The sequence below is a fragment of the Falco cherrug genome, chromosome 7 (genome assembly GCF_023634085.1).
Source record: "Falco cherrug isolate bFalChe1 chromosome 7, bFalChe1.pri, whole genome shotgun sequence".
Lineage (NCBI taxonomy): Eukaryota > Metazoa > Chordata > Aves > Falconiformes > Falconidae > Falco > Falco cherrug.
Window position 1 is genome coordinate 20,773,963 of NC_073703.1, and position 16,630 is coordinate 20,790,592.

General features: G+C 43.1%; 1 protein-coding gene across 1 annotated transcript in view; it reads left to right on the plus strand.

Moving 5' to 3' along the window:
• Positions 1-2,625: 2,625 nt before the first annotated feature.
• The window catches only part of KLF13 (KLF transcription factor 13), a 36,383-nt gene continuing 22,378 nt past the window's right edge, over positions 2,626-16,630 (plus strand). Inside the window, exon 1 of the mRNA XM_005434092.4 lies at positions 2,626-3,931. Coding sequence (XP_005434149.1) covers positions 3,391-3,931 — 541 coding nt within the window. The 5' untranslated portion in view covers positions 2,626-3,390. The remainder of the gene's footprint in view (positions 3,932-16,630) is intronic.

Consider the following 16,630-nt stretch of genomic DNA (forward strand, 5'->3'; position numbering starts at 1 on the left):
TACACCCTGCTCTTGTATATGCAAAGAGAGAGCTACTCTTTCATACTGACAGTGTGCAAGACAGGACAATTACTTCTAGTCAACTATTAGAAAGTCAGAGGCATATTTTCATTCATAACCATGATTTAAGAGAGTGTAATAGATGAACCTTAGCTGGGCAACATGCACACCTGCCAAATATGACTCACTTTTCCCTCACATTAAAAAGCATGTCTGTTACAAGTAACCTCCACAACATTGCTCTTTCCCAAATGATGTCGTGTCCCAAAGGTTTATCCAAACAAAAAAGAAGTTTGCATCAAAACAAACCTCCTCCCCTGAGGCTCCCCACTTTAGCAGCCTGCCCTTAACCACACAGAGCACAACCAACGTCACATTTCCAGGCTGATATCAAAAACAAGCTCTCAACCACAAAATTGCAGAAGTACGAGAGAGTTCATGAAGTTCACTGGGGCCTTGGTTATGGCCATTAATCTTACACGAAAAGCACTCCTATATAACAGGAGCTGCTATCAGGACAAGTCTTTAAACCTAACAGATACATTGGGGACAAAAAAAAGAGTTAGCACTTATCCCTGCCATCAGCTCTAGCCAGCCATTACCTCCCCTCACAGCCTACCTGCTGCCCACGGGCCTGGCCGTGCACATGACGCAGTGCCTCTCTCCTCTAGCCAAAGGCTCCGGGAATGCGCCCAGCTGTGTCCTGCCCGCTCATACGAAGGCAAAATACAAACAACATCGGATCATAACCCTCATGGAGAGGCACACATCTCCCTGCCAACAGAGCACCCAGAAAACCATCCCCTGAGGAGAACCTCACCCAGCATGGAAGGTTCCTTCCTGATTGGCTGGCCTTCTCTGGAAGGTTCCAGAAAGGGAGCAGAGCAGCCAATCACATCTCTCGGCTCTCCTGAGGGCTCTCTCCTCAGGCCAGGCAAACAGCAGGGCTGTGCTGAGGGGAAATTCTTGGGACCTGCTGAACTCCCTCTTGGCCTCTACCAGCAGCTCTCCCCTGGCCAGGGCCAGGCTACTCCAACCCTCCAGAGCCACAGGGAGCTCTGGAGAAGCTGCTGCTACACAGCGGGGCCAGCAGCATGGCCAGGACAGGTTATGGTGGAACACTGTGGGATGAGACAGCGGTGAGGAGAGCTGGTAGGAGAGCAGCACAGCAGTGCTGAGGGGGCTGTGTGGGATGAGCACCACAGAGATAACCAGGGTGTCTCTGGAAGCTCCCCGTTAGTGCTCAGGCAAAGCCTGCTGGTGGCTGGTGACCACAGTAATCCAAGTGTCCCTTTTCCTGGCTGTTTACTGATAATAGTCCTTGGTGTTGGGGTAAGGACAGAGAACTTGGGCCTAAACTCTGCCCTTTCCTCAGCCCCCTGAAAACAGCCCACGTTTCTCCTCAAACCAGGAGAGCTGCAGGGTTTCTGCTCTGAATCTACTACTAAATTCTAAAGAACTGCCAGGTATGTCTATGTAAGCAATACTCCTCCCTCAAAGAGGAGGTTGAGCTTGAACTCAACTGAAGTTTCTTATAAAAATGCTTTACCCAAAATTCCTTTTTCATCTAGGCAAGTCCCAGACTCAAGTTTTTTGTTTGGAAATGTGTAAATGTTTCCTCTAGATGTGCTCAGCAGAACAAATGGCATGATCTGCCTGCATCAGAAATATCTGGCTCAATTCCGCATTAAACCACATCCTCCCGCACGGGTTGTATGCCTGATTCCTCCCATGGCTGCAGTGATTCAAGTCCCGTGGAGCGCCACAGGCTGCTCTGTTACGAGAGCAGACAGGGAGCACTTCGGCAGACACAGGTTACCAACGAGCCTGACCCAGAGGGGAACTGTTGCATGACAACCTAAAGTACGTTTTTTCATAATGTGCAGCGGAAGCATGAGCAGACGTTGCTCCTGAACAACATTTTCATGTGTATGAAACTGGTATTTTACTCAACACCAAAACTATGAGTTTCTGCAACAGATGTTCACTTCCTCTGACACCCCCTCAAACCTGCCATCCAGAAAGGCTTTCAAAGAAGCCCTACTGCTTTCTGACCATCTCTGTCTCACAGGAAAGGTTTCTCTATACTAAAGACAGGAATTAAGTCTGGAGAAACGTTCCAACAAAAGGTAAGAAGCACCACAGACTAACTGCTTTCAGACCTGAATTCAAATGCATTTCTTTACTTTGGATTGGTGAGGTAGTCACACGCGCGATGCTCTTGTTCACTCGGGCATTGTCTCTGTAAAACTGGCAGAGCTGTTACCTTTTGCAAGCTGAGAATAATAATGAATAGAAAGTTATTTTCATTTGTACTTTCAAATAATTTAGAGGCAGCAGAGTGCTACAGCCAGAGTTTTGACTGAAAGGAAGGCGGTTTCAAGTGTGTTCCCTGGCAGTTACTGAAACCCATCGCAACCTATTAAAATCCACAGACGACCCCTGTCCGTGCAGCCGCGGCCCGGGCGGCGCGGCCTCGCTCTCTCCTCTCGCTTGCAGCAGTTCCAGCCTCACGCTGTCTAGTTCAGCCTCTTCCTTTTAACAGCTGAGCGCCTGTGAAGCCGTCCCTAGCGGTAGGGGCCCCGATGCGGCACGCCCCGAATCGTTAACACCCGTCGGGGGCAGCGACCTGCGAGAGGGGCAGGGAGGCCGCTTCACGCTCGCACAGCCGCCGGCCGGGGCAGGCTGCGGGCGCTTTCCCGCGGGCGGAGGGGCCGGCGCCCGCCGCTCTGCGCGCTGCGGCCCTGCGGCTGGGGTGGCTGCGGGGGGCGGAGGGTGCCGCACGCTCCCGCGGCGGGTGGCGTGGCCGCGCGGCGCCCCCCCGCCAGCCAATCGGCCGCTTCCTTTCATTTGCGGGCGGCGGGCCCGGCCCTGCCCGCGCGCTGCCGAGCTCCCGGCCCCGCGCGCCGCCAACCTGATGGGCGCAGGATGTGGCTTCGCGGTGACGTCAGGCCCAGATGTTTGTCCAGGCCACGCCCCCGCAGGGGTCCGGGCGACTCCGAGGAGCGATAACGGGGAAAGCTTATTCTACTGTCACAACGCAATGGAAGGGCTGGGGAAACCGCATCTTGATCTTATTGCGTTCTCGAAAGAACAGCATTAATTCATACTCCAGACAACCAGCTGCCAGTGCCCAGGATCTGTCTGCTCTTTTTTTTTCTCATCCATTGGACTTCCAACGCTTTTTTGATTTAGAGACGAGCTGGGTGTTATCGTCACGAACAAAGTCTGGTTTTGATGGCTGCTAAATCAGCCTTTACTTCTACAAAGAGATCCTAAGAAATAATAGAGGAAAAAGTCTGCTCACACAATCTTTTTAGAAAGGGAAAGAGCAGTGTTGTGGGGTTTTTTTCCCTCTTCTGTTTGGATTTCTTTATAAACTTACAAAAAATGGCAACAGCAGCATATGTGGATCATTTTGCAGCAGAGTGCCTTGTTTCTATGTCCAGTCGAGCTGTTATCCATAGTCCCAAAGGAGAGCCTGATCCTCAACCTGATGCAGCAATACCTCCTTCATCGAATGGAGAAGATAAGCGGGAAGTCAGAGAAACTGGGAAAGACAATGGATCATCGTTACTTGTGGTAGCTAGCATTTTAGCTGATCTCAACCAGCATGTCCCAAACTCACCTGCTCTAAGGATGGAAAAATCAGAAACCTTTGATATCACAGAACAAATACACATTTCTATTGCTCCTAAGGAGTTTGGGGAAGAAAGTGTGTCTTCGGCTGGTAAGCGTGGAGGAGGAAGAGCAGCCACACCTACTAGCCTGGCTGCAGTAACTGAGCCAAGTCCCAGACAAAAGAACAAACGCATGAGAAGCTGGACTGACCCTGGATCACCCCAGAAAAAGCACAAATGCCACTATGTGGGGTGTGAAAAAGTTTATGGCAAATCTTCCCATCTTAAAGCTCATCTAAGGACCCACACAGGTTAGTTACAAACCAGCCAGAGATTTATTTGTTACAGCTTGGTAATTAAAATGAATGTTGAAAAAACCAAAACCAAACAAACTTGTATTTGGCCACCATTATGGTTTCATCCCTCAGAACTCAAGCTCGGGAAAACCAAACAACAACAACAAACAAACAAACAAAAAAACCTCTGGGAATAAACCCTTACTGGGCATAGATTCACAGTTAACCTTGCCCTTTTTTATTACTTAATGTCACAGGGAACAGTGTGTGGGTCGTCTGTGTGGATTGTACCAAGCTGTAATTTCTAGCTGCTAGCCTTCTTGTTCGGTGTGTCTTCTACTTCCCTTTGCAATGCTTCTTACCCTCCCCCGTTTACTTTTTTCCTACCCCTTGCTCCCATCACTACCTTTATACCAGCTTATAACTTTCCATGCAAGCATCAAGGCTCTTGAAATTTTAAAATTAAATGTTCTAGAGGCACCTGAATGACTGTGTGTCTGTTTCTTTCTTTAGCAGACACTTGTGTGAAAGCTAGAGTAGGCAGGAAAGGCAGATGAGAGGCTGAACATGAGTCACAAGGAGACATTTGTTGAAAGTGTTGAGAGAGGGGGACATGGGCGGTCTCAAAAAAGCTTCTGGCAGCTGGGTAAAACCTAGTTCAAAACAAAAAAACCCATTTGGATGGAAGCACTAACTTGTTCTGAGCAGTGTTCAGTGGTTACTTCTTGGTGAAGACTTACCTGGCCACTTTTTTTGTTGCTATTATAATTTATGAGATCCACTTCATGTGTGTGTATGTGTGTGTGCATGTAAGTCTTGCAAGCACTATGAAGGTTATGCACTGAAAATATTAGGAGGGCCATCTTGAAATAGGCCCTGTGACTTTCCAGACCTTGTGCCTCTGCCTGGTGCTGGGGAACAGGATGGCTTCCAGTCAGACAGGGAGCACCAAAAACTGAGGAGACTGATCTCAGCTGAGGGCAGTGATCATAGCACATATGGCTGAGGCACCATACCGACTAGGGCGTGATTGTGCAAGCTGTTCCAGTGAGTAATTTCAGACAACAAATTAGTTCACGAAGATCTACGGTCAGTTCACTTTTAAAGAGCATTAAGAAAAAGATCCTCAGCACTAACTGTGACTCAGTGACTCTTGAACAGTTTCAGCTCAGAGGTGGCAGCCTCACGCACACAGGCCATACCTTCAGTGCACCTTTAGCTTTTCCCGTTGCCTTCCTGAGAGCAACGGCCCTTCTAAATTGAGGGCATGTTTTGCTCTCTGTGGGAGAGAAGAAAGCCCTATCAAGTCTGAGCATATGGATGGACAATTCCCTGTGCTGCACAGCCAAAGGAACAGCGTGTTCCTGGCACCCCAGACAGCCTGCCCTGCTTTGCACGGTGTAACTGCTTTTTGCCTCCTTGGGAGTTATGCAGAAAGGGTGCTTCCACTTGGCTTGCAGGGAATTGTCGCCATTAATTTTCAGTTCTTTTCCTTTCTTATTTCTGGCATTTGCCGTTGTCCTAACAGTTAAAGATAAATTTAGCAATGTTTTTGGGCTCTCAAACCAACTAGAGACCACGAAGGGGAACTCCTGTCCCTGATCGTGAGAGGAGGGCTGGGCATGCCCGCCCTGCGGGGAGAGGAGAGGGAGGGCAGGGCCGGTGGGGAGTGTCGCTCCGGGCTGCCGGCTCAGCCGAGTCATTCGGGGACGCTGGCTTGCCTCCAAGTTCTCTGGGTTTTTTTTCCTCCACCCCCCTCCTTTTTTTTTTTTTTAACTCTTCATTTCCTGTATTGTTTCCAGGTCTGTACGGCTTAATTGGTTATTGCTGTAGCTGATGGCACTGAGAGAAGAGAGCCTGTGCGTGTCTGTGAGAGCTAGAGGAAAAGCAGGGAAGGGACTGGTTTTGCCCTCGGAGTGGCAGGACCCTCGGGGACTGCAGCTTCTTTTGTTTTCTTGTGTCTCCAGTGTCCGTGTGGGAAGCTTTAAACAAAGCTGCCAAGTTTCCCTCCTCACTGGCAACAGGTCTGTCTCTGTTTGGATTGGGTTTTAAACAGGCTTGAATGCCTTTTACTCCTCTTGCAGAATGCTTTCTAAGGTGTTTGATTTTTTTTTCTTTCTTTAAAAGAAATTGTGACAGGCTTGAGAAAAGTTTATATGACGCTAGGAGTTAAGCTAACAGAACAAGCAGTGACTTCCAGGACTGGCAAATATTTGTTTTTACAAAACACATAATAGGTTTTACTGATTTAGAACAAGGGGTTTGGGTCTCCTCTGGTTTCCGGTGGTCCTGAACTACTTAAGCAACATGTACACATCAGTCTGCCCATCTGTCAAATGGATAGGGTGGTGGCCATCCACCTCACCAAGCAGTGGTGAAAGTACACAGGCAAGGTGCTTTAAAGAGCTACCCTAGTAACTCCCAAACCTGTTTACTAAGAAACAATCAAAACCTTCTGCTATGGAGTGGAAATTCTTCCATGTGCTGTATGACTAGATGAGCTGGTATTTAGGGGTGAACTGAAGGCTAAGAACAGTACTGCAGGCTAGAAGATACTGATGATAGTGCTAGAGATATTTGAATAGTGCAGTTTATGACCTGCTTTAGAAACTTGCTTGTCCTTGTCTGCTACTGTGCTCAGAAACTAAAGGCTTTGCTCTTCATGCCTGGAGGAAGGATAGCCTAGATCATTGAGCTTATGGTGTGGCAAAGAGATAGAGCCTTCCAAGTACTGTTGGGTCAAATCCAGCCCACATTGGTAGGGACTGAAAGCTAGTACTATTTTCAGCTGTTCGGTGCCCCATGTGAAATCCTGATAGTTAGCGCCAGATTTCAGTGCCTAAATGTCCAAAGCAAAAACCATACTGCAGAGGATGCCAATTATCCTACTTAAAGCAGAAGATGGAATAGCCAAGGAAGCAGCATCTGCCTTTTGTCCTTAGGCCCTTGCTCTGAGTACAGGGTTTTAGAATGAAGTTCTCTGTTAGAACATAATGTGCTAGAGCAATCCACAGTCCCTTGTGTTTGGTACACTAGCGGTTAAGCTATCTCAGCCTTATGAATGCTTCATCTTTATTAAATTGACAAACCCTCGAACCAGGCAGAAAACATTAGTCACCAAAATCCTTGCTGTTCTCTCCACCAGCTTTCAAACTCTTCCCCTCCCCCTACATTTCTTTTCAAATGTTTATGTTTTCCACCCTACTCTCTCACTAGATGTCCTGGAGTTCAACGTGATCATCAGCCACAAAGCCCTTGAAGTTTTAATGTTTACCAGAAGGTTGTATTTAGTGTCAGTGGGTAGATGTCAAGCCTAGATTCTTTTCCACTGAGGTTCCCATGGTCCTCAGAAGCTGTGTTGTGATCCACAGATGCAGTACCCTGTTTGTCCCAAGCTATATTGATCCCACTGATACAAAAATTTCACTGGCACACCAGTTTTAAAAATTCTCTCCACTCCTGAGAAAATTCCTAAACAGAAAGGACTTTCAGAAAATCAGATAAACCATTTACATGATAAAGTTCTCCTTCCTGTAAGCAGGTTTTTGGCACAGGGTCACTAGGAAGGTTTGGAAATTCTCTGGAGTCACTGGGAACCAGTTTGTCTCTTTTGATGCAGCAGTGGGAGGAGAGAGATAGTGCAGAGCCTGATAGCCATCTACAGGCTACAACCTCATAAAGCATTGTCCAGGAGCACTGTGTTCTGAGAGGCTGTAGAGAGCCACAGCATACTGCATTATACTGTGTGATTTACATGTAGAGAAAAACTGACTGGATTTCGGACAGGGATCACAAGAATCCTATGTATTGCAGCCCCCCAAATCACTGTGACCTCTCAAGCCATCTTCATTAGCATGCCATTATGAATGCAGAGAAACCTTAATTCCATTGAAATGTCCTTCTAAACTTACTGGTTCTAGTCACTAAGTAGTACCTCATAATGCAGAGACGGCTTGTTGATCATCAGAACTAAATGTGTTTGCACAAATTAGCGTAAACTAAGGAGGTGTGGGTACCAGTCTCAGTCTGGACTCTTAACTATGAGAGTCTTGCACTGAAACAAACTTGGGGCCCAGGTGGCTCCTCTATTAAACTAGCTGACTTTATGGCTGTTGGGACACAGGAAGAAGGGAAGACCATCCTAATTATCTTACCCTTCTTCCTAGATGTCAGGTTAGGAATCATCCAAGAGAAAGCAGTCAAGACCTTTGACCTCTAGCTGGGAGAGCTTGGACAGCTATCTGTTCAGCCTACTTAACCATGCATTTATGAAGGATATGTTACTTCATATCTGTTGTTCTTTTCAGTCTAACCCTTATTCATGAAATATTAGCTGAATTTAAATAGGTAGAAAAGACTGACTCCTCTCCATTCACTTTAAGGAATTTTCCATTTCTTTACATTAAATTTTTATAATAACTTTTTTGAGGACAACACTAAAGAACCATATGAGAAAAGTTAGTTTTTAACTTATGTACCCTCTTTCCCCCCTCAATTACTATGTCTTGTTTCCCTAAGCAAAATTTTTCTGATTACTTTGTAACTGAAGTATGTGAAGATTGAGAAATTCATAATGTATTTGTCATTTGAAAGCAATCCGAGAAATAAAGCAATCAGACTTCACTGTGACAAGTGTGACAACAGCATAACAATTAGTCTGGTCAAACTGGAGTAGCATTAGGCCTCTGTTTAGGCTGGTAAAGTGGCCTTTGTATAGAGTACACATAGTAAGTTTTAAACAGGAGGTGGTTTTCACTTTCAGTTCTAGTTTGCTCTAATTTGCTCTGACTACATTAATTAAAAACACAGTGATAAAGCACAACTTCTTTGAAGTTGGTCTGAATCAAGATGCTACCTATGTGCACGTGAAGAAACTGATTAACCAATGTAGCAAGAAGCAAGTTTATGTATCAATGAAAAAGTTTCTCTTCCTTTTTACCACCTGGCAATTACCAGAAATGTAGCTGGTTAGCTAAAAAATGTGGACTAGACGTGGCTCTGGTTTCCTTTAGCTTGCCTGTAGGCACACAGTGATTCTACATGCATGTGGCAAGCAGGCAGTGTTTGTGAAGACGCAAGCCTTCACAGGAGAAGATTAGGAGAGGAGAAACTTAATATAATGCCTCCCATGCCACTCGAGGGAGCAGAGGAAAACAGGGCTGCACACTGCTCTTGTGCAGGGCAGGAAGAAATGAGTGGGTGCCACTAGTTCAGTCCATCCTCTGAGTTGCCAGCTGGGCTGCTCTGGATGCCAGGACTGAATGGGAAGCTGCACTCCCTCTGAACAGGATGCCAGAGGAAACTGGAAAGGCCTTTCCCCAGTGCTGATTTCTCACAGGGAAGGGGACAGAGCTTGGCCCTCTGTGTGTTTGCTCGTCAGTTTCAGCTTTAGTGGCTGGGCCTCCTGTTTTTGACTTCTTGTGTTAGAAGTTAGGAACAGCTAGCTGGCTCTGTGTACCTAACTCACTATCATTAGCATACAGTCAGACTGTCACAAAGCTCCAGTGTGCCTCTGGGCTGCTGTATCCCATAATGCTCTTCTGCTGCCTTCCCCCTCCTCTCTTTACTAAGTGCATCAAAATCTTTTCTGTAAGGTTTTTCTCTGAGGTGGGCTAAAACGATAGCTTCAGGACAGCTTCAAAGCCAGCCTCATGAAACAGTTGTCTGTCCAGCCTGAGCCATAAGCATTCTTTCTCAGTGTTAAATAGTTCAGCAACCTGCTCCTGCATTTTTCTGAAAACTGATGGTCTTACATGTCTTTTAATAAGCCTGTATTTTCAAAAACAATACAAAACTGCAAAGCATTGTTTTAGTTCACTCTGAAAGAGCTTTGCAACTTCTTTCTTACTTCCTCTAAGAAAGTTTTAACATATTAAAAAAAAGTCAGCTGAAAACATAGAACAACTTCATTTACAGCCCTGCCTAAGTCCTCACCCTAACATGCAATTCCAAAGAATGAAGTTTTTACCTAAAAATACCGATCCTAAGCCTGCATCAAACTATGTTCATTGAAGATAACAAGCAGCATATATGCTGTATGTCTCTTTTTGTCAAAATCTTTGAAATAAGCACAGGGCATACATTTCTTAAAAGAATAAGCAAGTTTTAAAACTTACCTTTTTCAAAAGGAATTGAAATCAGGAAGAAAGGCAGAAGAACTACCCTTACTCACTCCTTTTACCTGACTGGTTCAGGACTGAATAATAGGATTCAGTTAATTCAGCTGCAAAAGAGTTGGGTTTAGATTGGTTGCATGGAGAATCCTGATGGCTGACAACTGTATTTACCACACTTGAGCAGTATTAGCTGCTAGAGATAATTACATCTACAGGTTTTTCTTCCCTTCCTTTCACTCCTTTTTCTCCCCAGTCTTTATGGAGATATTAATAATGCAGAAGTCACAGAAATGAAGGTTCTGATAATAATTAACAGAGCTTAGGCATTGTAGCTAAAAAGCCATTAAAGCAAAGCTGTATTTACCATTGTCATAACTGTGATGGAGAGAGGGTCTACTACAAAGGAGACTATTTTCTTTTTCCTTCTTCACCATTGTCTTTGAAACAGGTACAATCAGCATAGTTAATATTCTCTCTCCATAATTTCCCTCCGCTTGTCCCCTGTTTGCTTTTCCTGAGTGAAGGAAGAGGAAGACATAAAAGACAGGTGAGTGTTGCATTGAATCTGAGGAGACACACATGGTTGTGTTGTACTGAAACACTCCATAAACCGGGGGGTGGGGCGAGGCGACATGCAGAAAGAAGAATCAATTTGTGACTTCCACAGTTCTTCGGAAATCACATTTTCTAAGACCAAGACAGTTACTGAGACAAGTCTAGCTCAGGCAGTGAGTTGCCAGCCTGTGCAACCTGTGCTCAACTGAAGTTGAGCAGAGGGTAATTAACTGAAAATATCCCAATTAGAGTATTGCTGTTCCAGTCAACATCATTTACAGAATATAGTGTTGAGGAACTGCTTTGCTACAGGGGGAAAGCTTTGTGTATCTAGTGGAAAATCAGAAACTTCACAGAATTCTCTTTCCACAAACTATCTTCCTTTTAGCATGGAAGTGACACTTGGGCCCAGTGGAATGAGATCTGTTAATACTGGAAGTGGTGTGGATGGATCACCTTCCAGTAGTTTTCTTCATCCTAGACACCAGTAGCAGCACTTTCCTTCTCAACAGCAAGACCTAAGTCTTACAGATAGACTGGAGTAAACCAGCAAACAATTTTTTTAATGAATGAATGATTGCAATTGATAGCTGTGTTTGTATTAGAAATTAATCACAGCCTTATGGAAAAAGTGTTCTGAATGATCTGTATACGATTCTTCTGCCGTAGCACATACTTCTCTGCAGGACACTGGAAAGTATTTGTTTGTGACATGAGTTGTGCATAAACAAACCTTTCACTAAACTGGAGCTCTTTATGAAACAAACGCACAATTGGATTTCATCTGAAAAGAAGGCACCTTTAACCATTTAAAATACAACTGTTGCATTGTGTTATTGTCTGGCTGAACAGGGTTATGGCACATCCCAGAGCAGGAACCTGGAACTTGTTTATATTGGACATGTGGTTTCTAGTTCTGTTTTATAAGTTAAGCATGTTCCAACTTCCCCCCTGCCCCCTTCCAATCTTGGATCAGCTGTTTGGAAGTCAGTGCTGACAGAGCCAAAAAAATACTCTGCTGTTCAAATGCAGGACAACCTTTGAAGGGTCCTTTCTGTAGAATTTCTATAGGTATACTTTTTTCCCCTTTGTTACCCCCTTGGCTTTTATTAGGTAGATTCACATGGGCAGTGAGATCATTATCTTGCTGTGTTCAGTTTAACAATAGCTAGACAATGTGGGTTATTTAAGTGCAGGCACTGAAGTCAGACACACATATCCTGTATTTTTCAGGTCTTGCAGATTCAGCAGATCTTATAGGGCCTCCACTTAATATAAAAGTTTTTAAAAGTTCAGAGCGCCACTGTTTAGTTACTGGTAGAAAAATGACAGAAGCTTTTTTGCAGCCCTAACATAAAAAGTATTCACTAACCAGGAATTTGGCACGAGTCAAATGGAATTAAAGTTAGCATATCCTTAAATGACCTCTAGTGCAAGGAAAAGGTTTTCTGTAATCAGTTACAGTGCTTTTGTAGTGCTCAGGAATTATAGGCAAAATATTTGTGACTGGGTGTCTGTTGACGTTGCAGTCAATGAATCAATAAACTGTCTTAGATTTATTGCGCACTATATTTCTACCAGACTGCGCTCTATTAATTGGTTATGTTATATGAGTTTTTGGACTAGAAGCACCTGAAAAATTCACATGAGCGTGCATTGTGTTGCTGCTACATGTTTTGTGGCTTTCTGTCTATTTTGGTCCTGGAGCCAGCTGGAATATCCCCAGACAGCAAATACACAAGCAGAATGGGTATGCTGGTCATGTAGCCTTTGCTGCCTGCCTTCAACAGTAGCTTTTAAAACTGGTCAAGGAGAGAGGCAGAAATGCTAACCACTTAGTTCCAGGGTAAGACCATCCGAGTACAGAAGCCTAAAAGGATGTATTGAGCTTTTTAAAGTAAACAGCTGTCAGTATTTCCACTAGAGTAACTTACTGAGAATCAGCTGAGAAGGGTTAGAACATGACAGCCTAGTCCATCTTCAGGTGTTTCCTGCAAAAATTTGCTGAAATGGTGAGCTGTTTGTTAGTAGATCAGAGAAATATTTGTTTTGCAATTTGGAGATAAATAAATGAAATTACATTGGTACAAATTTACATACTAGACTGAGGCTTTATAGATTCTTGCAAAACCTCACTGTGCGTATGGGCCTTTCCTGCATTCTTAATCTGGTGGTTTAGGATCCTGCTATAACAAATACGAACAGGGATGCTGCTAAAATTTCACTGAACCACAGACTAATTCTTGTTATGTATTATAGGAGTTTACTGAATTTAAATTTGCAATTCCTTTTAAGTGCCAGCAGAAGGAATGCAGACTAGCATTAATGTGATTGCTTTGGCAGTTTTTGATTGTTGTGGTGATTGATGTATTTTCCAAGACCAAGGTGAATTGTATGCAGCTTTCTTATGCATGTGTGTGAAACTCTTAATAGAGCAGTGAAAGCCCCTCTTAACTCAATAGAAATTTCCGTTTGGTGTTATCTGTGTCCATACAAGCAGTGCCAATAGAATGCTGGCAGATGGCTAGTCTTATTGGATAATATATCCAGGGTGTATTTGCAAAGTATGTTTTTTAAATTCTCTGAACACGGCCAGAACAAAACTGAATTTCTTAGATACCCCAAAAGATTACATCTCTGGATTTGCATACATATTTTTTTTTCTCCTTTGTCCAGAGCTGTACAGTATTTGGCCCTTCCGTTCCCCCAACTTTCATCATTCTTGGAAACAACTGAATTCTCGCTAACTTTTTAGAAATAGTCTTTCTCAGATTGGCAACATGTGCAACATCTTCTAGCTTAAAAAAAAAAATGTAAAAGCAAACAACCAGAAAAGCGAATGCTTTGGGATTTATAGATACCCCTAAATAGTATTAGCATAAATACACCTATAAGAAATGGATTTAAAAGCTCATTTTTTCAAGAAACAGCTGAAAAGATGTAGAATTTGGTCTTTGGATGAAGTAATTCTGTATCATGTGTTTAATAGATGCTATGGTGTGGATTTAATGAATCAGTTTTACTTTAAACTGTATGATAGGAGAGGTTAAGACTATCTTCAGTAAATCACCTACCCCTTGTCTTCAAAAAAAGTAATGTCAGTATCCCTAATAAGGTAACGTGTTATTTTTTAAGCACAGAATTTTGTGTTTTATTTGGAAAGAAGCACTTCCTCTCCCCACCACCTGCACATATAGTAAGCATTGCATTGATAATATACATAAACATCGTTTTGCATACAAATAAAGATCACTTATGGTGAACCCTAACTCTGATTCTGTCCCTCCTTCATGTGCTGGTGAAGCTTTGAGGGGGGAATAGTGCTGCTGCGGCTAAGCGGATTAACTCAGCATTGCTCTAACAGTGGGACGTGTGGCCTGGAGGGAGGAGGATTCTCCCTGTCCCCACCATCTCCAGCTCTTAGCTGCTCTGCAGAAGAGCTGTTACTGTTGAAAACGAGTTTTCAAGTGGCAGACAGGTATGATAGCTGCCAGAGTTTGCGGAGGGCCTGAAACAGTAACTTTAAGAGGAGAAATGTCTCAATTCATAACAGTGAGTTTTAACAGATGCTACTGAAGGTATTTTAGAGGTTTGGCATGCATCTATGGCATTCAGAGCCATTACTTCCCAGTCAGCTTCATCTATAGTGCAGCTCCCACGTAATCTGCAAACTCTAAAGTCTAGAGAACAACTGAAAACTGATGTTTACACCATAAAAATATGTTTAAAACTGTTAAAGTGAAACTGTACCCATGTATTGTAACTCCTATAATCCTGATATGCTGATTTATGAAAGACCCGTAGAAGCACAGATATGCCAGTGGGAGCATAACTGAACGTTGTTGGAAGCCAGTTCTATTCACAATTCATTCGATTCTGGTTATATTCCATAGCTTTCGGAACATCTCACCTGCAAGTAGGTTCAGTTATCACACAAGTTTGGGGCAATTACTCATTCTTAAAGACTCTTCTACTATTTTTCTATGTTTTCCTTCAGCTTGAGTGAGTTTTGTTGTGTTCACATTGCCTTTCAGTCTGTTGGTCAGTATCATTGTTGGCACCATCTCACTGACCAACTCAAAAATTATTTAAGCCAGCACCTGTTGGAGCTTGGAGTTTAAATGTAGAAGTCTAACTGCTGGGGAGCTATTTTAATTGGCAAGTCTCGCTGGTAGCTTTCAGAGGATGAGATGGTTGGGCAGCTTACAGTGTCATCTTTGCTGTACTCACTGAAGTAAGCAAATATTATACAACAGCTAGCACAAATGCGTTACCATGAACCTTGTCCCAGACTTTTAGAACTGAGAAACATATGGGTCAAATATCTGTAGAAACATGACTGTCAGATACCTTGTACTGTCTAAGGTGGTAATTTACAAAACTCTCATCATACAATGCAAAGACAAAGCTGTATTGAGAAACAGCTTTTAAACACTGCTTATCAAAGTACAGATGTTCAGCACCAGCATCTTCTAAGCAAAGTTTCAGGCAGTCCCCAAAGGGGTGTTCTTTTTTTAAAAAAGCAAAAAACAACAGAACATTTTGTTATTCTGTTTCTTACTTTAGCTTCAGTGTATGGAATTGACCATGTTTCTGGCAAGCAATATGGACTAAGCAAACATATTCTCTGCAACTGTAAACTCTCATCTGACTCATACCACAAGATCCTAGATGGTGAAGGGCTATTAATTTTTAGATAGATTTTTTGCTAACATTACTTACTGGTGAAAAGCCATGTAGAACTCACCTGTTTTCTCTGCATTTCTGCATCTTTCATTTTTGAGCAATGTTGCCTCTGGAGAAAACAGTAGCACTGGCCTTACCGAACCAGAATCATCTCTGTAATGACTGACTATTTTAAACCTACACCTTTCACATGATACTTCCTTTTCTCTTTTCTGTAATTTAAAAAGATTGTTTAATAGGCTGCTGTTAATTTCTTGAAATTTTAGGGCTCTGTAACATAAAAAAGAAAAGTAATAGTTCAGCTCTTTCACCGTGCTTGACAGGATAATAAGGATTTGAGTGCTTTCCTCACTCTTAACGCCAAACTTCCCAGTGAAAACATCCTTCTCTTCTTTTGTCCTTATCTTGACTGGTGTTTTTGTAGACCATTTACAAGAACATAATTCAATTTTTGTAAGTGATAAATGACTCCCTTTTGAATGTATAAATCACTAGATTATTTTTGTCACTAAGGCAAAAATTAAAAAGTTTTATTTTTTGTCATTAAGAATATAATAGGTTACAAAAAAGGTCTGAGATAATGCTGTCTGGCTGGTGCTTTGCTTTTGTACCAATACCCTGCTTTGTGCTGCTAAGGTTAGCACTTGTGGGTGAGTTACGGACTAATTATTTTGTAAAAGCATGACACCTGTGCTAACTTCTGTGCGTATGTTTGTTTAAAGCTTCTTTCTGTGAGCCAACTGGTCTTGTGTATAGCGTACCCTTGGACACATCCAAGTTACACTTTACAATTCTGAATTATACATATACACTGTAAACTGGATATGACCACTGTTATTGGCAAGAGACTCAAACTCATTTGGTTTTCTTAACTAAGTAGTTGTAAAAAGGCTGTAACATTCTGATGGGTGCTCTGCAAGTTTTGTGTTATTTCCTTTATGAAAAAGTGATAGTGCTAGCACGCTTTTCACTGAGTACTTGTTGAAGCTTCAAGGACAAACCCACTAACAACAGTAACTTCTACTGCACAACTGTTTTTCACTTGGAAATCAGACCACCTTTGGGGTTTTTAATACCTATGGTGTGGGTTTTTTTAATATATAAAGCAGTCCTAAGTTCCTAAGTCAGGCTTGTGTTTGACTCTTTTGATTATAAAACACAGCTACAGCTCCTCACCATCTGTACAGAACTCCACAGACACAGCAGTAGTCAAGGCATAATCAACTCTAATCCTGTCAACTTTTGTGTTACTTTCAGCGTGGATGTTCCTTGTGTCCAGTTCCTTCTCCCATATATTAAGGAAAGGGAACAGGCCCTATCTGTGAGTGGTGAATTTATTCTTTTAACAGCATTTACA